The sequence below is a fragment of the Staurois parvus genome, unplaced genomic scaffold (genome assembly GCF_062004578.1).
Source record: "Staurois parvus isolate SC_StPar_1 unplaced genomic scaffold, SC_StPar_1.0 ptg000455l, whole genome shotgun sequence".
Lineage (NCBI taxonomy): Eukaryota > Metazoa > Chordata > Amphibia > Anura > Ranidae > Staurois > Staurois parvus.
The window spans coordinates 42325-64883 of NW_028318251.1; the positions used below are offsets into that span (position 1 = coordinate 42325).

The window sequence follows — 22559 nt, forward strand, 5'->3', positions numbered from 1 at the left end:
CTTTACTACTCCAGGAGACTATAACCAGATTCCCAAGGCCATCATGCACCCGATTTCAGCTCAGACATTCTGAACCCATGTGGAAGAAACCCGTGTATACAGGGGAGGAGGAAATCCCGCGGTTGCTCATCACAGCACTCGCTCACAAGGTATCTTCTAAATGCCAACAGGCCAAAATGTCTTAAGATGGCACCTGGAAGCAGCACACTTCTCCTGCCACAGGTGGCTCAGCCCTAGCTCCAAGTGGCGATGTTACTATACAACCTTTTCAAACAAATCTCATGGAGTAGCCATATTTATTCCCTCCTTTCTAACTTTGGATGTACAGCATTTATAGAAGGACCCGGATAGTAGATTTATAATACTTCAGGGGTTTCCGGGTGGCAATGCATTTACCATAGCTGCTGTATACGCCCCTAATGATTCTCAGGCCTCCTGTCAAGGTCCTACCTTTTCCCAGAGGTTATGCTGTTCCATGCGCTGGCATCCATCTTAGGTTTCTGCAAAGCATGGTGGGAGCCTTTTATGCTTTCAGGCCTCTGCGGTCCATCCCCCAGAGGGGTGTGGTTGATCACACTTAAGCCTGTTGTCTGCACTTGCTCTTTGCACTCGTGTCTTGTATGTTCGTGTTGCAACAAGCTCTTGTTCCACTCTCGTGGCTCTCCTGGAAACCGACTCGGCTTTGACTAAGACTATTCTCTGCCTTATCCCTTTATCTGACCTCCCGTTGCTGAACCCGGCTCGTGACCTGTGTATTCTTGCCTACCGTCTGGTACTACGTACAAATAACAATGGGGTAAGTGAGCGCAAAAAGTAATGAAAAAAGACACCATACAGCAGCTAGCATACAAGGTAAATCTCAACACCTTACAACTTAAAATCACATGAAAACAAGGTATGCAGCGCTAAACAAAAATTAAATGTAGAGAACTAAGTTCCCAATAGTTCCGTATGAATAAAGTTATGATGCTGGTAGCCAGTTCAGGTTCCAAATGTGATAGTTGAACCAAACCCGTTAGAGTACAAAAATGTTCATAACATCAAGGCATCAATATACAATCCTGAAGAAACCAACAAAATTATGCGCTTACCACAAGGGCATACAAACAAGGCGTTGTATGCATATACTCTGGTGTGTCGTCAGTGGGCAGGAGAGCCTGGTTCACATTGCAGACAGCATCCGGTCACCAGGAGGAGATATCAGCACACACTCTGGGATCCCATCCAGCTCATTAGATAGGTCCAACGGCGTCCAGCCTCCCAGCATATACTTCTCCTATGGTGGTCCACCTTTCATGACTCGCAAATGAATGAGTCATAAAGCAAAAACGATATGATAGTGAAGTATGTCTTTATTATAAATTTTTCCAAAAGAATGTATATGTGACTCACATGAGCAAAAAGCCAGGTCAGATGTCAACCTTCCTGGTGATCTAGAGCTCCCTGGTGTATAATGGCGTCAGCTGGGCGAGTCCTCTAACATGTTTCGAGCTATCCACGCTCGTTATCAAAGGGGTGACTCATGACCCAGGACGCCTGCTAAAATAAACGCGATCGCGCATGCGCATTCAGCACCGCGCGCCACTACGAGCCAGCGCGCATGCGCCGATGACGTCACCCGCCGACCACGACGGCACCTAATGCGCATGCGCGGGAACGTCAACCGCTGTGCATATAAGGAAATACCACAGCACCATTCACTAGTATAGAACTGGGAGACAAACAGGAAGTTCATTGGTATTGTACCCACCCGCATGCGCGCTGGCTCGTAGTGGCGCGCGGTGCTGAATGCGCATGCGCGATCGCGTTTATTTTAGCAGGCGTCCTGGGTCATGAGTCACCCCTTTGATAACGAGCGTGGATAGCTCGAAACATGTTAGGGGACTCGCCCAGCTGACGCCATTATACACCAGGGAGCTCTAGATCACCAGGAAGGTTGACATCTGACCTGGCTTTTTGCTCATGTGAGTCACATATACATTCTTTTGGAAAAATTTATAATAAAGACATACTTCACTATCATATCGTTTTTGCTTTATGACTCATTCATTTGCGAGTCATGAAAGGTGGACCACCATAGGAGAAGTATATGCTGGGAGGCTGGACGCCGTTGGACCTATCTAATGAGCTGGATGGGATCCCAGAGTGTGTGCTGATATCTCCTCCTGGTGACCGGATGCTGTCTGCAATGTGAACCAGGCTCTCCTGCCCACTGACGACACACCAGAGTATATGCATACAACGCCTTGTTTGTATGCCCTTGTGGTAAGCGCATAATTTTGTTGGTTTCTTCAGGATTGTATATTGATGCCTTGATGTTATGAACATTTTTGTACTCTAACGGGTTTGGTTCAACTATCACATTTGGAACCTGAACTGGCTACCAGCATCATAACTTACCGTCTGGTACTGTCTGTCCCGTTGTTATCAACCCAGCCTGTCCGACTACGCTATCGTTTCCCATCTGGTTCCCACCAGCTATACGCCATTACCGCAGCTGGGGTTACTTGGGGGCCGCAACCTGGTCCCTGACTGCGTCAAGTCCATCCCCACCATCAGGCGCCCTGGTGAAAGGCAGCCTGTGGCTTAGACTCCGCGCCCTGAGGGACTCCGGTCTGTGGGTGGTGTTTGTCGTCAGTCGGTGCGTGACCCTACCACTAGGCCTGCCTGTCCATTCCACCGCTCCTGCCCTGACATTACACGAATGCCATGAATCCTGATGGTGCAGGTATGCCTTTGCTCCTCATGTTAGTCGCCAGACTTGATCAACAGGATCTCCTGTTGGATCAGTTCGCTCAGGCGTTGCAGACTTTGCTTGCACGCACTGCGCACCTTGCACCTTGCTCCGGGTGCTATTAGGCTGGTTGTCACTCCGGTGGTTGCTCCCGCTGCTGCTCCGGTTGTTGCACCTACCGCCGCAGCTGCTGCTGCACCCGCGGTGCCCAGAGGTATGACTGGTTCAGCCCCTCTTCCACAGCGCTTTGGGAGTGAGCCGAGTCAGTGTCGTGGGTTCCTCAACCAGGTGGGCATTTATTTTCAGTTAATACCCCATGCTTTTCCCACTGAGAGGTCAAAGGTGGGCTTCCTAATCTCGCTGCTCTCAGACAAGGCCTTGGCAAATCCCTTATGGGAGAACAATAACCCGGTGATGCACGAGTTTTCCGGTTTTGCCGACGCCTTCCGTAGGGTATTCGACGTGCCGGCTCGCTCCGCCTCGGCTGTCAAGCTGCTCATGTCCATGCATCAGGGTTCACGGACCGTTGTCGAATACGCCAGAGAGTTTCGTACCCTGGCGGCAGAGGTGGGCTGGAACAATAAGACTCTGGTGGCTGCTTTTTATCATGGCCTTTCAGATGCGTTGACGGACGAGATTGCAGCCAAGGAACTGCCTGTGGAGCTGGAAGCACTCATTTCCTTCTTAATCCTGATTGACACCAGGCTCAGGGAGAGGCATTCACTTAAGGAGCACCTGCGGAGGCCTCCCAACCGACTGGCGCCTGCGTTTTCTGTCCCACCCGTTCCTCCCACGCCTCCTGGGGATGGCTTGTCTGGTGGTGAGCCCATGCAGCTGGGGTTTGCTTGCCTTTCCGAGGAGGAGCGGGCCGCTCAGCGTCGGGAGGGTCGCTGCCTGTACTGTGGCCTCGGTGGGCACTTTCGGCAGTCCTGTCTGGTCCGTCCGGGAAACGCTCGCACCTGAGATCCTGTCGGGGACAGATCTTGGGTGGAGTTTCCTCATCCCCGGCGTCCCGCAAAGATAAACCACTGATCACTGTTGTCTTTTCTTGGGTGGAGGGCTCAGTGACGGCCCAGGCGTTGGTAGACTCTGGGGCTGGCGGGTTGTTTATGGACAGCTCGTTTGCTGCCCAGTACTCCATTCCACTGCAGGCTCGAGTTACCCCATTGGTTCTCGAGGCGATAGATGGCAGGCCCCTGCAACCGCCGCAGGTTACCCACGAGACCCTGCCGGTTGAAGTAGCTATTGGGGCTGTTCACAGGGAGTTGGCCTGTTTCCAGGTAATTTATTCCCCGCACTATTCCATGGTTTTGGGGTATCCCTGGCTCCAGAAGCACAATCTGACCTTTAATTGGGGAACGGCCGAGATCCTCTCGTGGTCTCCACAGTGTGGGGCCGGGTGCATCCGTGGGCCGGTTAAGGTGTTGTGTGCCTCCTCGGACTCTGTGTTGCCTACTGACTATGGGGAGTACCTGGACGTGTTTGACAAGGTGCGCGCCGGTGCCTTACCTCCCCATCGTCCTTACGACTGCACCATACCCTTGCAACCCGGTGCCACTCCTCTGCGTGGCAGGGTGTATCCTCTTTCGGTTGTGGAGAATCAGGCCATGGAGGAGTACGTTGCGGATGCGCTTTCCCGGGGGGCACATTCGTAAGTCTACTTCCCCAGCAGGAGTGGGCTTTTTCTTCGTAAAAAAGAAGGGAGGTGAATTGAGGCCTTGCATCGATTATAGGGGTCTCAATCAAATCACAATTAAGAATGCCTACCCAATCCCGTTGATTACCGAGTTGTTCGACCGCCTCAAGGGAGCAACTGTCTTTACTAAACTCGACCTTAGGGCGGCGTACAACCTCGTACGGATCAAGGAGGGCGACGAGTGGAAGACCGCGTTTAACACCAGAACCGGTCACTATGAATTCCTGGTGATGCCCTTCGGGTTGTGTAACGCGCCCGCGGTCTTTAAGGAGTTCATAAAGGATGTCTTTCGTGACTTGTTGCAGCAGTGCGTGGTGGTTTACGTGGATGACATCCTGGTTTACTCGGTCTCCATGGAATCTCATATCCAGGATGTCAAGCGGGTGCTGCAACGGTTACGTGAGAACTAACTTTTTTGTAAGCTCGAGAAGTGTGAATTCCACCGATCCCAGGTTGCCTTTTTGGGCTACATCATTTCAACGGTGGGATTTTCCATGGACCCTCAGAAGGTTGCGGCGGTTCTGCAGTGGCCTCGTCCCAATGGTCTTCGGCCCATTCAGCGCTTTTTGGGTTTTGCCAACTATTATCGGAAGTTCATCAGGAACTTCTCCACGCTGGCCAAGCCTCTCTCAGATCTAACCAAGAAGGGCAGTAATCCTCATGAGTGGCCATCAGAGGCCATCGTAGCTTTCGAGGCTCTGAAATCTGCCTCATCCCAATCCTGGGTTGCCCTTTGTCCTCGAGGTTGATGCATCTCAGACGGAAGCAGGCGCCCTCCTGTCACAGCATCGGTCGCCCAATGGACCCCTACTTCCCTGTGGGTTCTATTCCAGGAAGCTTTCCTCTGCAGAATGCAACTACCAAATTGGAGACGGAGTTATTGGCCATCATTCAGGCTCTCAAGGAATGGAGGCACCTGCTCGAGGGCTCTGTGGTTCCGGTCCTCATTCCTACCGATCACAAGAACCTGACGTATCTCTTGGAGGCCAAGAGATTGACGCCCCATCAGGCCAGATGGACCTTGTTCTTGTCGCGTTTCAACTATGTGGTTTCCTATTTGCCTGGCTCCAAGAATGTCAGAGCTGATGCATTGTCGTGGCAATACTCTGAGTTGTCCAGGGAGGACTCTGAGCCAACCTCGATCATACCTCCGGATCAGATCCTGGCTGCCATTCGCACCAGCCTGACTTCTCCCCTTGGGGAACAGATTTTGGCGGCTCAAACTGACGCTCTTCCCGAGAGAGACCGGATGGTAGATGTTTCGTACCTGAGAGATTGCGTACCCGCCTGCTGCGTACCTACCATAACTCCAAGACTGCCGGTCATTTGGGGAGGAACCAATTGTCCTGGGTCGTCTCTCTTTTATTCTGGTGGCCATCTCTCCATTCCAACATCGCCTCTTATGTAGCGGCATGTTCGGTTTGTGCCCAGAATAAATCTCCTCGGCATCTTCCATTGGGCCTGCTGCAACCCATTCTCAATGGGGAGCATCCCTGGTCACACCTGGGCATGGATTTTATTGTAGACCTCCCTGTGTCTCGGTGCCATACGGTCATTCTCACGGTCATTGATAGTTTTTCCAAAATGTGCCATTGTGTTCCGCTCAAGAAATTACCAACTGCGCAAGAACTGGCCATGGTTTTTGCCAGGGAGATTTTTCGCCTGCATGGGTTGCCCATGGTGATTGTCTTGGACCGTGGGAGTCAGTTCGTGTCCAGGTTCTGGCACGCCTTCTGCTCCCAGTTGGGTAATAGGGCTCTCCTTCTCTTCGGCCTACCACCCGCAGTCCAATGGGGTTGCGGAGCGTTGCAACCAGGCCCAGGAATAATTCCTTTGCCGCTATATCTCAGACCATCAGGATGATTGGGCCGATCTCCTGCCATGGGCGGAGTTTGCCAGGAACTCAGCTGTCAACTCCTCCTCTGGGATGTCTCCCTTCATAGCCAACTATGGATTCCAACCTGCGGTATTGCCTGAGAGGTTCTCACCACAGGACATTTCGGCTGTGGAGAACCATCTTGCTGCCCTGCGTTCTTCATGGGGGCAGATCCAGAAGTCCTTGAAGGACTCCGCACAGCGCCAGAAGTTCCAGGTAGATCGCAGACGGCTCCTTCATACCAGGCCGGAGATCGGGTGTGGTTGTCTACTCGCAACCTCAATCTTCGGGTGCCCTCACCCAAACTGGCCCCCCGTTTTGTTGGTCCTTTTCGCATCCTCCGCAAGGTGAATCCGGTTGCCTATGCCTTTGCCCTTCCTCCTGGGATGCGTATCTCTAATATCTTCCATGTATCCCTGTTGAAGCCTCTGGTCTGTAATCGCTTCACTACATCTTTGCCTCGGCCTCGTCCCATCCGGGTTGACGGTCATGAAGAGTATGAGGTGGACCGTATCCTGGACTCTCGATTGGTGCGCGGTCGGGAGCAGTTCCTGGTTCACTGGCGCGGTTATGGTCCCGAGGAGCGTTCCTGGGTTCCTTCCGCGGATGTTCATGCTCCTGCCCTCCTCCGCGCTTTTCATGCCCGCTTTCCTCAGAAGCCTTTTGTTGAGCCGCGGAGGGGGAGGGGCCCTTGAGGAAGAGGTACTGTCAAGGTCCTACCTTTCCTCAGGGGTTATGCTGCTCCATGTGCTGGCATCCATCTTAGGTTTCTGCAAAGCATGGTGGGAGCCTTTTATGCTTTCAGGCCTCTGCGGTCCATCCCCCAGAGGGGTGTGGTTGATCACACTTAAGCCTGTTGTCTGCACTTGCTCTTTGCATTTGTGTCCTGTATGATTGTGTTGCAGCAAGCTCTTGTTCTACTCTCATGGCCCTCCTGGAAACCGACTCGGCTTTGACTAAGACTATTCTCAGCCTTATCTCTTTATCTGACCTCCTGTTGCTGAACCCGGCTCATGACCCGTGTATTATTGCCTACCGTCTGGTACTGTCTCTCCCGCTGTTATCGACCCGGCCTGTCTGACTACGCTATCGTTTCCCATCTGGTTCCCACCAGCTATACGCCATTGGCGGCAGCCATTACCGCAGCTGGGGTTACTCGGGGGCTGCAACCTGGTCCCTGGCTGCGTCAAGTCCATCCCCACCATCAGGGGCCCTGGTGAAAGGCAGCCTGGGGCTTAGACTCCGCACCCTGAGGGACTCCGGTCTGTGGGTGGTGGTTGTCGTCAGTCGGTGTGTGACCCTACCATTAGGCCTGCCTGTCCATTCCACCGCTCCTGCCCTGACACCTCCTTCTTTAAAAAGTATTTTGATACCCTAGATCAGTGCCACTCACCTCATCTGACTGGTGGTGACTTTAACCTAGTTGCCCATCAGGCATCAGATAAAAGCTGAGTCACTGGGTCATCTAAGGCTTCTCCTAAGTCTTTATTGAGGTGCCTGCATTCTTTGCAATTGATTGATACCTGGTGGGCTCATAATGTCAGAGCACGAGGTTATATATTCTACTCGCCCCCTCGTGACAGTTTTGCCCAATTAGACTACATATAGCACACAAATGCTCTTGGCCAATTCTCATCCTCCATTCCTGCTCTTGGTCCGACAATCATGTCTGTCAATTTTCTACTTTTCACATTGGTCTAGTCCCTACGTCATACACATGGAGAACTAATGATCCCAATATCACTCAACACATTTCTAAACAAATCAATGATTACTTTACCATCAGCAATTTAGTTTCTCTTTCACCCGCCTCCCTTTGGATGACCCATAAGGCTGTCATAAGTGGTCATTTTATTAGCCTAGCAGCAGCTTGGAATACAGCCAGACATCAATACCCTCACTAGGGATCTCGATCGTCTCTATAATCACCATAGTCACCATCCTTCCTCAGATCTATTATCCCAAATTAACTGTAAACGGGGGGGGGCTTGAATTTTTTCTTTCAGCGGTTACAGAAAAGTCTCTTCGCTGGTCTAGGGCTGAATTCCTTCTCCATAGTAACACTGCTTCTACTAGAAAGTTAAAACAATCAAAAAAGAAGTTCTAGACATTTTCACCAAACTTTCCCGCACATTATTATCCATCCCGCATGCCATCTCCTCTTCCTCCTCTCTTGATGGGCCCAACAAGGTGCTTGCTATGGGGGCACTTGACAGGCAGGAGGAGCCAGGTGCGCCAGCGGGTGACCTGAGAAGAGGAGGATCCAGGCTGCTCTGTGCAAAACCACTACATACAGCAGGTAAGTATAACATCTTTTATCACATAACACCATTAGCATTGCATTATCACTGTTACTAAACCCACAACAGTACAATCAGTCTGTAGATGCAATAAGCATGCTTGTTATACTCAGTGCAGAACCTAAGGGGTTAATCCTCTGCAGTGTGTAAAAATGCTGTTTGATCCTGTCTTCTCTGATCCTCCCTTTCTTATCTCCTAATAAGACATATCATGTGCAATCACTCTGCACATGCTCAGTTTGGTGTGTATTGCTAGAGAGGCTTTTTTTTTCTTGGAAGGGTGTATGTGATTAACACAGGATCACTCAGCACTGTCCATACAGAGGTCAGGGGTTCTGCATCCTCCTAGAGTGAAATGAAAACTCCTCCTACAAGTTTTAACATGTTCTCTTCTGGATGCTGGTAGAAGTCACAAGACTGCTATATACTGCTGATGAGAACAGGGATTTAGCAGTTTATATTTACTAAAATAATTGCATTTCCATGTTCTGTGTACTGTGGTAGAGCAGATATAGTGAATGCGGGGTCCGGGGAGAGCGGATACAGTGAATGCGGGGTCCGGGGAGAGCGGATACAGTGAGTGCGGGGTCCGGGGAGAGCGGATACAGTGAGTGCGGGGTCCGGGGAGAGCGGATACAGTGAGTGCGGGGTCCGGGGAGAGCGGATATAGTGAGTGCGGGGTCCGGGGAGAGCGGATATAGTGAGTGCGGGGTCCGGGGAGAGCGGATATAGTGAGTGCAGGGTCCGGGGAGAGCGGATATAGTGAGTGCGGGGTCCGGGGAGAGAGGATATAGTGAATGCGGGGTCCGGGGAGAGAGGATATAGTGAATGCAGGGTCCGGGGTTTAGGAACACTTTAAGTATAAAACCCTTTTTCAGTACCTACAGCATACCCACTACTTACCTGCTACTGTATTGTACACATTCAGAGTCCTGCATGCAGAGATGGGCTGTTTTAGGGAAGCGTGTTCCACCTCTACACCAAGCATGGCGCCGTCATCTATATCTGCACTCGGGGTGATAGTAATGGAGCAGAGATACTCGTACATTCCTATACAGGATTTTGTCATCTCAACAGGTAACAATGTATGATGTTTAGCATTTCCTTCCAGAAGAGGCAGAACAACAGAATTATTGGATGCTTTCCGTTTTGTAGATTCCCAGGAGGCAATAAGCTGTTTTTTTATGGCATTACGTCTTTTCAGAAATACATTTATCTGGATTTCTTTTTGTCTGAAATGTGTTATCCGGCAAGTTAGAGTTGTTTTCTTCATATGAGTAATACGACGATCCCCTGAGATCTTAGATATGGTAAGAACACCTATAAAACAATGAGAAGAAGTCAAATACATTTCTAGTTCATTTTACTCTATATGCCTTATGAATGTATTAACCCCTCGCCTACCGGGCACTTCTACCCCCTCCCTGCCTGCCGGGCACTTCTACCCCCTTCCTGCCTACAGGACACTTCTACCCCCTTCCTGCCTACAGGGCACTTCTACCCCTTCCTGACTACCGGGCACTTCTACCCCCTTCCTGCCTCCCGGGCACTTCTACCCCCTTCCTGCCTACCAGGCACTTCTGCCCCCTTCCTGCCTACCAGGCACTTATACCCCCTCCCTGTCCCAGGCCAGTTTTCAGCGCTGTGACATTTTGAATGACAATTGCGCGGTCATGCAACACTGTACCCATATGAAATTTTTATCATTTTTTTGAGACAGAGCTTTCTTTTGGTGGTATTTAATCACTTCTGGGTTTTTTATTTTTTGCTAAACAAACCAAAAAAACTGAAAATTTTGGAAAAACACGTTTTTTCTTAGTTTTTGTTATAAAATTTTGTAAACAAGTGATTTTTCTCCTTCACTGATGTGTGCTAATGAGGCTGCAGTGATGGACACTAATAGGCTGCACTGATGGGCACTGATGAGGAGGCACTAGTAGGTGCCACTGATGGGCATTGACAGGCATCACTGATGGGCACTGAAAGGCAGCATTCATATATGGCACTGATAGGTGGCACTGACTGGCACTGTTAGGTGGCACTGATGCACACTGATAGGCAGCACTGACTGGCACTCATAGGTGGCACTGACGGGTACTGATGTGATGGATTTGGTAAAATGCCTATTCTGTTTCCTGTTTAAAATATACATTTTATACATATTTATTTTTATTCTTTTATATTTTTTTCATATTTCTAAATATATGTGTTGTGTGTGTATATATATATATATTGTCTGCTGGGCTTTGCAGTCCTCCTTAACTTGTTTTGTTCAGAGTGATGCTCTCAACCCCTCCCTTCGCACTGAGAGGATTTTACTTAGACTTTGAGTATGTGAGGGGGAGTGAAAAAAAGATAACGGGATGAGAAGCAAGCTTCAGGTTTCTACATTTTTCCTATATTTCAGCCAAGCAAAATGTGCCTTTTAGAATGTGACTGTATATACGTAATAGTGACGTATACTCTATTGTTTTCTATGTATAAAAGGTTAAGCACCGCCCTGCAATAAACAGAGATGAGATGATGTGAAAGTGGTTGTACTGGACAGTTGTCTGTGTAATTATTTTCCGGCGTGCACACAATCCATATCTCAAAATTAGGAACAGCAGCAGAAATCCTACCCTGAGCCCAATTGTGGTTCTCACAACCTTTTTAGCTGGCTGCCCAACGAGGGGCCCCAAGTTCTGACCGATGGAAGTCCGCGTGAGGGACTGAGCGGCTGGTCGGGACAGACCAAAAGGGATTTGCGCAACCCTAAGTACGGTAGGTACTTTTTATACTTACCACTGTACGATTTGTTTCTGTCCAGTCTTAGCTGCCAGTTTTGTCGGCTTCCAGAGGTCATCTAGAGCGGCAGGTAATTTTTATTTCTCGCCTGGGGCTGTTTAACGAACCTGCCATTGGATCTCTGCTGACTGTGTATTTGTTCAGTGTCTGTCGTCCTGTGTGACTGTGATAACTCAGTAGACTGAAAGATAAGTTGCAATGAGTGTCCTGACCAGGTGAGCTGTGGGCCCCTGGAAGACGGAACCTTGCAATAAGTTGCAATGAGTGTCCTGACCAGGTGAGCTGTGGGCTCCTGGAAGACGGAACCTTGCAACAAGCGTCTACGGACGGTGACTCGGGGTTGACAGTGTGGGAGACCCCTGAGGGTTTAGCTCAGCTGCTGAGGATTCACGGAGCGAGGGGTGGCAGGTGTAATGTCCTGTTCTGAGTGTATTTGTGGATTACTGTTTGTTCTGAGATAAGACAGAAAGCAGCGGAGGAGGGATATTAATTTAATAGTTGCCCGCGCTGCCTCTGAAACCATTAGCTGAGACTACGGTGAAAGAACAGAACAGAGTGAGAAGAGTTTGGCTACGAGTTGGGTGACCCAGAGAGAGGGGGGAAGATGGGTCAGAAGACAGCCAAGCCAGAAAGGATTGCTAGCATGTGATATTGTGAAGAGGAGAGAAGGAAGTGAAACAGTTAAAAAGTTATCTAAAGTAGCGAAGGTTTGTAAGCTGAAGGTCAGCGTTGCCTGACTTCAGCCGGAGGACTGGCGTAAATTTATTGCAGGAACAGAGAGGATTGTTATGTGATAAAGGTTTGCTGAATGTGACAGAAGCCTGGTACAAAACTGGAAAAGCGTTGCATAAAAGGATAGTTGGAAAGAATTCAAGAAAATGGTGATTGTACATTGTATGTGTATCACAAAATTAAAAATGGAAGTGTGCTAAAACCACCGCCCTATGTTGGAATGTGGGGCGGAGGAGGGGAGGGACAGCCCTGCCCTTCGTCTAATGCCTACTTTATTCCCATTAGCAGCCATCTTACTGCACCTGTATTGTCACTTCCTGCCCTGCCCAGTACGCTTCCTGGTAGCAGCCATCTTGCTGCACTTGTATTGTCACTTCCTGTCCAGCCCAGTGCACTTCCACCTGGCGGCCATCTTGGTACACCCGGAAGGCCTAAATAAGGCATATACCCAGTTCTCCCTGTTCTAAACCAGGATGGTTCCTACCACACTCCCGTTTTTCCCAATATGGAAGCGTCACCTTCACAAGTCGGATACATGAATGACGATGCATCTGAATGGAGTGATCAACAACTGCAAGGGCGCCAACAGATTTGACTCCCAAACCCACGCACAGTGGGGTACAACCTAAACAGGAACAGTACACAAGACAGCCCCGTAATTCAAGATTACCGGAAGGGGCACCGGTAATGTATGTCACTTTTACCCCATCACAAGCAGCGGCCTTAGTGACGAGTCTGCCTGACCCAGAGAAACAGCCAATGCCCTTTTACCGCAGGGTAGTGCAGATACAAGAATCTTACTCAGCTGCTTGGAAAGACCTGCTCAGTCTATGCCAAATTAAAGCAGGACATGTTTTCTGGCCGGTTATGCAGACGGCCTTCAATGATGCCTGCCTGACAAGTGTTATTTCCTATTCTTCAGGCGTGGAGTTCTGTGCCCAGCTCCACGACTCGGCAAAGGAGAAATTGGTGGATCAGACTACCACGATTCAAGGCATCACCCAAGATATAGGGGAGTCTGTGGAGAAGTATTATGCCAGACTCATACAGGCCTTTGATGATCTGGGCTTCTCTCAATATGAAAAGGCACACACACACACATGCTCTCAACTGTTTTTGTTTCAGGGCTCAAAGAGGAGATCAGGAAAGGTCTGATGGTGGCCCGCCCTGAATACCACTCTATGAAGATGTCTGACTTACTGTTGGTGGCCAGAGGCATAGAAAACCAAAAAGGGAAAAAAAACAGCGCCCCTTATGGTGGTCAATGACGAAGATCCCACCTACACTCGTCCACCACCATTGTCCAATATGAGGGAAAGGATAACCTGTTATAACTGTTGGAAACGGGGACACTTTAGAAGAGAATGCAGAGCCCCAAAATATCCCAGACAAGACAGGGACCCCCGGAAGGGCAGCGCGGATATCAACCACCACACCCCAACTCTCGTTAGGAAATGGGCAAACCGTGTCACCCCTTATGGCAGTATCCTCGAACAAGACTGGGGGACCGTGTAGCTGTAATCCAGGATATTCCCCAACCTAAAGCAGCTAAATAACTGCATGCCTTTTTTGGACTCATATCCTACTGCAGGGCAAGGATCCCTGATGCATCGATCCTTATGCAACCACTCTATGATGCTCTCAAGTCTGTGCCATTTACTTTGTCAAGTGAGGCCCTGGACAATTTTATTCTGCTGAAGCCAGCAATATCCACTGCTCCTGCCTTGGGACTTTCAGATTATGAGAAACCTTTCAAACTGTTTGTGTCAGAAAAGCAAGGTCACGCCACAGGGGTCCTAGCTCAAGAACATGGAGGGCAAACCAGACCCATTGGGTACTATTCTTGCCATTTGGACCCCATAGCTAGGGGTGGTCCTTCATGTCTAAGAGCTGTCTTCGCTGTTCAAGCACTGTTGGACAAAACTTCAGACCTTGTTTTAGCACACCCCCTGCTTCTTCTGGCACCGCATGACATTGCTGCCATCTTGAATCAGATACAACCCCGACATCTGTCCACGGCCAGACATCTATGGTTGCAAATCTCCCTCCTCATTCCTGACAATGTGACCCTCCAAAAGGTGTCTCACCCTCAACCCAGCCACCCTTCTTTCATTTTTTGAGGGGGAGAAGAAGGTGAAGGAGACCCCTGCACTACTCCACATGACTGCCTTGAAATGATGCGTATGGAAACCACACATCTCCCTACAGTGAGTGAAATTCCTCTGGAAAACCCTGATTACACACTTTTTGTGGATGGCTCCAGATATGCAGATGAAGGAGGCAAGTACCACACAGGTTATGCTGTGACCTCGGAATTTGAAATTCTACAAGCAGGAGCATTATCACCAACTTTATCTGCCCAGGAAGCAGAGCTTCAAGCCCTCACTACAGCGTGTAAGATGGCAGAAGGTAAAAGAGCCAATATTTACAGAGACTCAAGGTACGCCTTTGGAGTAGCTCATGACTTCGGTATCATCTGGAAAGCCAGAGGCTGGAACACCGGTAAAACACGGTCCAGCCATCAAGGATTTAATGGATGCACTGCTCCTGCCTCACCAAGTGGCTGTCTTGAAGGTTAAAGCACATGGTAAACTGAATTCTCAAGAGGCCAGAGGGAATCACTTGGCGGATATAGCTGCCAAAGAAGCAGCGAAAAACCAACGAAAAACGTCTGTTGGCCGAAGGAGGAGAGTGAGACCTCAGCACAGATACTTTTGGCGGTGCATGTGCCATCTGACAAGCAATACCTGATTTCTATGCAAATGGCTGCTTATACAGAAGAAAGGCTGGAATGGATTGATAAAAGGAGCAGACTAGGATGGAGAATTGTATTCGATGAAAGGAAAGACTTGTTTACCAAAACATATGTATCCAGCAGTTGTCCAATGGGCGCATGGACATGCACATCTCTCTAAGCACTTAATGAACTCACTGATCAGCAAGTATTACTGGGCTCCAGGGATAACCACCTTAACCAGAAATTACTACGCCTCGTGTGTAGTATGTGCAAGATGCAACCCGGGGAGGACGGAAAAGACACCGCATAAATATCTGGCAAAACTCCTCTATCCATTCCAGAGGGTACAGATTGATCATATACAGATGCCAAAAAGTGGCCGATATGAATATGCCCTAGTGGTGGTGGACATGTTCTCTGGTTGGCCGGAAGCCTATGCTGTTACAAACATGACAGCCAAGATCACGGCTAAGAAACTACTGAGTGAGGTAGTCTGTAGATTTGGGGTCCCAGAGGTGATAGAGAGTGATCAGGGTCCAGCCTTCATAGCAGCCCTTACAAAAGAGATTTGGACAGCACTGGGGGTCGAGTTGGACCTACACACCCCATATCACCCTCAAAGCAGTGGGAAGGTAGAAAGGATGAATGGGACTCTAAAAAACAGGATGCTAAAGATGGCCCAAGAGACTAACATGAGTTGGCCAGACAGTTTGCCCATTGCTCTGTTTAGTGTCAGACACACCCTCTGGGGGAAACATGCCCTGTCCCCTTATGAAATTTTGTTTAGCTCAGCCCCCAGACTTGGCTGTTACTTTCCGCAACAGTTGCAATTACAATCTGATGTGTTAACTGATTATGTGACTGCATTATCACGTGAATTAACCCATATCTATGTCCAAGTGTTTTCTCCATTCCGGATTCTGAGTCAGATACAGGAATTTACATCCTATTACCCGGAGATTGGTTATTAGTAAAGACATTTATGAGGAAACATTCCCTTGAGCCAAGACATGATGGTCCATTCCAAGTTCTGCTGACCACAGCCACTTCTGACAAGGTGGCCAGGAAGAACACTTGGATACACGCCTCCCACTGCAAGAAAGTTCCAACCCTGAGGAAAAGGTGTCATCTACACCATGACAACTATGTTGTATATCCTTTTTCTTATGAGTCTGACAGAGGCTCAACAGGTGGATATCACCGAAATAGGCGACACCACTATATTTTGGTACAATTCATCCAACACTTATGTAGCTATTTTCACCTTTGATTTCTGCAGTATAGATCCCATGTGGTGCTATGACCATAATTCATATGATCTTGACACAACGAGCATGTTCCGATAGTAGTGACCAGATATATATATATATGTGTCATGGATGATTACTGGGGACCAAAAGATTAGAATCAGATTGGAAGGGATTTGGACTGGTGAGTATGTTTTTGCAAAGGTCATTATGCCTCTCCATATCCTAACAGAAGATACCCCTGACACATACACTGACTCAGCATCTAGGCACAGGAGGAAGCGGACAGCTCCCTCCGGAAGTTTTGACCCATATGTGTATATAGATGCCACTGGAGTCCCAAGGGGGGTGCCTAATAAATTTAAAGCCAGAGACCAGGTAAAAGCAGGCTTCGAATTTCTGATCCCCATAATAACTGTTAATAAAAATGTAGATTGGATAAATTACATATACTACAACCAACAGAGGTTTGTGAATTACACCAGGGATTCCCTCCAAGGAATTGTTGACCAGTTAGCCCCTACATCCTACATGACATTCCAGAATAGAATGGCTCTGGACATGATTTTAGCGGAAAAAGGAGGTGTCTGTAAAATGATAGAAGGAACCGGAACATGTTGTACATATATTTCTGACAATACTGGCCCGAATGGTAAGGTTACTCTGGCTATAAAGAAATTAGAAGATCTGTCAATGGAGCTGAAGAAGAACTCAGGTATTACAGACCCGTGGGATCAATATTTTAGCTGGATGAGTGGGTGGCAAAAAGTGCTCGCCCAAATAGGGGTAACGGTATTAATAATTCTAGTTTTTTTAGCTCTGATTGTATGTTGTATTCTACCATTTGTAAAGAAGTTAATAAGCAAGGCTGTAGACAACAGCACACCTACATTTCTCCATCAAGAAGAGGAGGACCCCCTTGTGATGGAAGAGGATAAACCTTTCACTCCTCTACAGTCCCTCCCCATCAACAGCAATTTCACAATTTTGTAGGGATAGCATCTGACTTCCTTATGTACAAGTCTGTGGCAAGGGGGGAGATGAAATAGTCATCACCTGTCTAACGTGCAGCATAAAAGAGTTCCAAGGTATATAAGGACAGATGAGCGAGGTCTTATAGGGACAGAGGAAAATAGTCATTTTAAGGGGGACTGTGATGGATTTGTTAAAATGCCTATTCTGTTTCCTGTTTAAAATATACATTTTATACATATTTATTTTTATTCTTTTATATTTTTTTCATATTTCTAAATATATGTGTTGTGTATATATACAGTGGGGATCGAAAGTTTGGGCACCCCAGCTAAAAATTTGTATTAATGTGCATAAAGAAGCCAAGGAAAGATGGAAAAATCTCCAAAAGGCATCAAATTACAGATTAGACAGTCTTATAATATGTCAACAAAAGTTAGATTTTATTTCCATCATGTACACTTTCAAAATAACAGAAAACAAAAAAATGGCGTCTGCAAAAGTTTGGGCCCCCTGCAGAGTTAATATCTTGTACTGCCCCCTTTGGCAAGTATCACAGCTTGTAAACGCTTTTTGTAGCCAGCCAAGAGTCTTTCAATTCTTGTTTGAGGTATCTTTGCCCTTCTTCCTTACAAAAGTCTTCCAGTTCTTTGAGATTTCTGGGCTGTCTGTCACGCACTGCTCTTTTAAGGTCTATCCATAGATTTTCAATTATGTTAAGGTCAGGAGATTGTGAAGGCCATGGCAAAACCTTCAGTTTACGCCTCTTGATGTAATCCCCCATGGATTTCGAGGTGTCTTTAGGATCATTATCCATTTGTAGAAGCCATCCTCTCTTTAACTTCAGCTTTTTCACAGATGGCATCAAGTTACCATCCAAAATTTGCTGAAATTTTATTGAATCCATTTTTCCTTCTACTCGTGAGATGTTCCCTGTGCCACTGGCTGCAACACAACCCCAAAGCATGATTGATCCAACCCCATGCTTAACAGTTGGACAGAGGTTCTTTTCATTAAATTCTGTGCCCCTTCTTCTCCAAACGTACCTTTGCTCATTCCGGCCAAAAAGTTCAATTTTAACCTCATCGGTCCACAGAACTTGTTTCCAAAATGCATCAGGCTTGTCTATATGTTCATTTGCAAAGTTCAAACGATGATTTTTGTGGTGAGGGCGTAGAAGAGGTTTTCTTCTGATGACTCTTCCATGAAGACCATATTTGTACAAGTATCTCTTTATAGTGGAATAGTGTACCACAACTCCAGTGTCTGCCAGATCTTTCTGGAGGGATCGTGCAGTCAAACGTGGGTTTTGAATTGTTTTTCTCACAATCCTGCGAGCTGTTCTGTCTGATATTTTTCTTGGTCTTCCAGATGTTGCTTTAACTTCCACTGTTCCTGATGACTGCCATTTCTTAATTACATTCCGAACAGAGGATATTGACATCTGAAAACGCTTTGCTATCTTCTTATAGCCTTCTCCAGCTTTGTGAGCGTCAACTATTTTCAGTTTCAGTTTTCTAGACAACTGCTTAGAAGAACCCATGGTGCTGATTGTTGGGGCAAGGTCAGATGAGTCTGGGCATTTAAAACCTTTGAGATTGACATCACCTGGTCTTCCCAGATGATGATTGAGAGCAATCCATGACACTGGCAGGTCTCAGCTTTGCAAAGGGGGCAGTGCATGCTATAAATTCTGCAGGGTGCCCAAACATTTGCAGACGCCATTTTTTTGTTTTCTGTTATTTTGAAAGTGTAAATGATGGAAATAAAATAGATAATTATTTTCCGGCGTGCACGCAATCCATATCTCAAAATGTGGAACAGCAGCAGAAATCCTACCCTAAGCCCGATTGTGGTTCTCACAACCTTTTTACTGATATGCGGCACTGATGCACACTGATAGGTGGCACTGACTGGCATTGATAGGTGCCACTAACAGGTGGCACTGAAAGGCAGGTCAGATGGTCACTGATGTGGCATTGATGTGCACTTGTAGGCACTGATATGTGGCATTGATGAGGCACTGATGGGCACTGGCACGAGGCATTGATGAGCACTGGCACGAGGCATTGATGGGCACTCACAGGTGGCACTTCTGGGGCCACACTGATCATCAGGGCACACTGATCATCAGTGCTCTGATGACAAGTGTCCATATCCCCTCCGAGGAATGCCGATTACCGGCTCGGCTCTCCTCTGTTAGCGTGACAGCTCGTGAGGAGAGAAATGCAGATAACTGACATTTCCCCATTTATATGTGATCAGCTGTGATTGGCCACAGCTGATCACATGACTGAGCCAACATCTTCATCTCTTTCCGTTGATCGGTAATCCACTGTGTCTGAGGGACACAGTGCACCACCGATCGCCATGCTGCGCACTCGCGGAGTCGCGCATGCGTGACTAGAGTGGGAGGACATCATATAACGTCCTCCCAGAACGAGAGAATCACCTTGCACCGTCATTACCTTATATGGCGGGCGGGAGGCGGCTAAAGGGCATCTTGATGGATAATTTGCTCATCATATCCCTTATAGTACAAATGTCAACCAAGAGATACAAAGATGTGTACACACATGAAAACTCTGTACATTTCAGCGCTCAGAGGTCTACCAAAGATGACCACAAATGATGTATGATATACAATGGATCATGGACTTTGCCAGGAATGTGTAGCAGATGCTGCCCTCCTCAACCAGGGAAGACTTGTGAAAACTACAAAAAAGAAAAATCAGGAGGGTGCAAAATGCCTACTGCATTATGAACGATTTATTGTTCACAAACATAGATGCCAAATGGATACTCACAGAAGTGGAAAGTAAAATCCCCCCCAAAAATACAAGATGCCACAGCAAGGCGAATCACATTTGGCCATGCACCCCAGCTAGGCTGGCAAGCTGACATGTTTCAGAGCATACTCCTCAGAGCTATGCTAGCCAACATCATGTTGGTGATGCTTCAGCTTGACAGTCCAGCTGGATCGCATGGATACATGTGATTCTCCTTGCTGTGGTATCTTGTGGTTTTTATGCTATTTTACTTTCTACTTCTGTGAGTATCCATTTGGCATCTATGTTTTGTGAACAATAAATTATTGGTAATGGCATTGCACCCTCCTGATTGTTCTTTTTGTAGTTTTCACAAGAGAAAAAAAGTGAGACTTTTTGAAGGTACTCCCTTTCAAAGGAGTAACAAAAGCATGCATATATACTGCTAAAAACATACACTATATTGCCAAAAGTATTGGATTCAGGTGTTCCAATCCCCTCCATGGACACAGGTGTATACAATCAAGCCCCTAGGCATGCAGACTGCTTCTACAAACATTGGTGAAAGAATGGGTCGCTCTCAGGAGCTCAGTGACTCCAAGTGTGGTCCCGTGATAGGTGGTCACCTGTGCAATAAGTCCATCCGTGACATTTCCTGGCTACTAAATTTTCCACGCTCAACTGTTAGTGGGATTTATAACAAAGTGGAAGCCACTGGGAACAACAACAACTCAGCCACCAAGTGGTAGGCCACATCACATGACAGAGCGGGGTCAGCGCAGGCTGAAGCGCACAGTGCGCAGAAGTCGCCAACTGTCTGCAGAGTCAATAGTCACTATTCACCATTTTCCTCCCGGCTGGTCCATACATCCTCTCATCCTTTATTCACTTGGGGGCAACAGGCAACAAAGATGGTACCTCACTTCTCGAACAGTGAGTCAGATGTGAGGTGTGGATTTGTTACACCTGTTGTTTCAATCATTTCATTTAGGTTGAAAATAAGAAACAAGTGATACAAAATAGAATGTAGATATGCATTACAGAACATTGAGCATAAAGGTTGCTGATAGCAATAGCAGTCGCTGGGATGTTGACAACAAGGCCTTAAACATGATCCACATAGGTGGATCCACAGAGCGAGTAAGATAAAAAAAATTCTACTCTAACCTCCACTAAAGAGGACACTAAAATCCTATGCATGAAGGGTATCCATCTTGGTCAGCAGTTCTGCAGGGTCATTAGACCGTATCTCTCGCTATACAAAAAGGTAACACTTGAGGTGAGCAAATGGATAAACATGAGTCGGGGTAGGTGTCCTGACAACAATGACCAACTTGCATTACAAGGACGAAAAAAATGTGGAAAGTAGGAATGAAAAAAGAAGAAGAAGAGGAATGCGAAAAGAGGAAGGAAAATGCAAGAATGCGTCCATTCAGGAATCCATCACCTTCACAGTTGGGAGCCACCCCTAGGTGTCTGGTACCTGTAGATAAGATAGACAGGGGTTCCAGACCTTATTGAATAAGGCTTGTTTATCCCAGAAGACACTCAATCTTTTCATTCAGCATGATCCAGGTTAGTTTACGCTTCATCAAGGCCAGGTCAATCACCGAACTTTTCCAGGCTGTCGCTATAGTGATTATGACTGCTAAGAACATGAAGTGAATCAAAGCTTGCATGTATCTTGGTATATCATCCACTGGGCATTCAACAATGCTGGTAAAGCATCTTTGAGAATGTTGACCATGGTGACTGAATGTATGAGAGAGTGGACCCTTGTCCATAAGCGGAAAACCTGGGACTGGTCGACCACATATGGAGGGCCGTTTCCACCTGGCCACAACCTCGAAAGAAGGAGGATGAGGATACATTTTGGTGAGGAATTCCAGTACCAGGCACCATCTGGTGTACACTTTGTAGCCCTCCTCAAAACAATGCTACTTGTTACACCTTCTGGATGTGGCACACCATATACACTATATTACCAAACGTTTTGAGACGCCTGCCCACACCCGCACATGAACTTTAATAGCATCAAAAACTTAGTCCAAAGGGTTCAATATTGAGTTGGCCCCGCCCTTTGTAGCTATAACAGCTTCAGCTCATCTGGGAAGGACGTTCACAAGGTTTAGGAGGGTGTCTATGGGAAGGTTTAGGAGGGTGTCTATGGGAAGGTTGGACCATTCTTCCAGAAACACATTTGTCAGGTCAGGCACTGATGTCAGACAAGAAGGCCTGGCTTGCAGTCTCCACTCTAATTCATCCCAAAGGTGTTCTGTTGGGTTGAGGCCAGGACTCTGTTCAGGCCAGTCAAGTTTTTCCACCCCAAACTTGCTCATCCATGTCTTTATGGACCTTGCTTTGTGCACTGGTGCGCAGTCATGTTGGAACAGGAAGGGGCCATCCCCAAACTCTTCCCACAAAGTTGGGAGCATGAAATTGTACAAAATGTCTTGGTATGCTGATGCCGGAAGAGTTCCCTTCACTGGAACCAGGGAGACAAGCCCAACCCCTGAAAAACACCCCCACACCATAATCCCCCCTCCACCAAACTTTACACTTGGCTTGCAGTAAGGCAAGTATCGTACTGTGCACTTCAGTATGCACTGACCCCGCTCTATCATTTTATGTGGCCTACCACTTGGTGGCTGAGTTGCTGTTGTTCCCAGTTGCTTCCCCATGGCTCAGTATCTAGCCTAGTCAGTGCTTC

General features: G+C 47.6%; 1 protein-coding gene across 1 annotated transcript; it reads left to right on the plus strand.

Annotated features, from left to right (window-relative positions):
• Positions 1-3238: 3238 nt before the first annotated feature.
• Positions 3239-20862, plus strand: LOC149452911 (uncharacterized). Its single transcript, XM_089688812.1, has 7 exons — positions 3239-3301; positions 6732-6873; positions 13048-13153; positions 13717-13904; positions 14247-14534; positions 15262-15643; positions 20841-20862. The coding sequence occupies exons 1-7, from the start codon at positions 3239-3241 to the stop codon at positions 20860-20862; spliced, it is 1191 nt and encodes a 396-aa protein (XP_089544938.1).
• Positions 20863-22559: the final 1697 nt, after the last annotated feature.

Bases quoted from the DNA above. Each gene is read 5' to 3' on its own strand.
- LOC149452911 (XM_089688812.1), top strand. From the start codon at position 3,239: ATGCATCAGGGTTCACGGACCGTTGTCGAATACGCCAGAGAGTTTCGT. The intron at 3,302-6,731 runs GTGGGCTGGAAC...TCCCTGTTGAAG, and splicing joins TTCGTACCCTGGCGGCAGAG to CCTCTGGTCTGTAATCGCTT. The intron at 13,905-14,246 runs GTCACGCCACAG...TCATTTTTTGAG, and splicing joins GTTTGTGTCAGAAAAGCAAG to GGGGAGAAGAAGGTGAAGGA.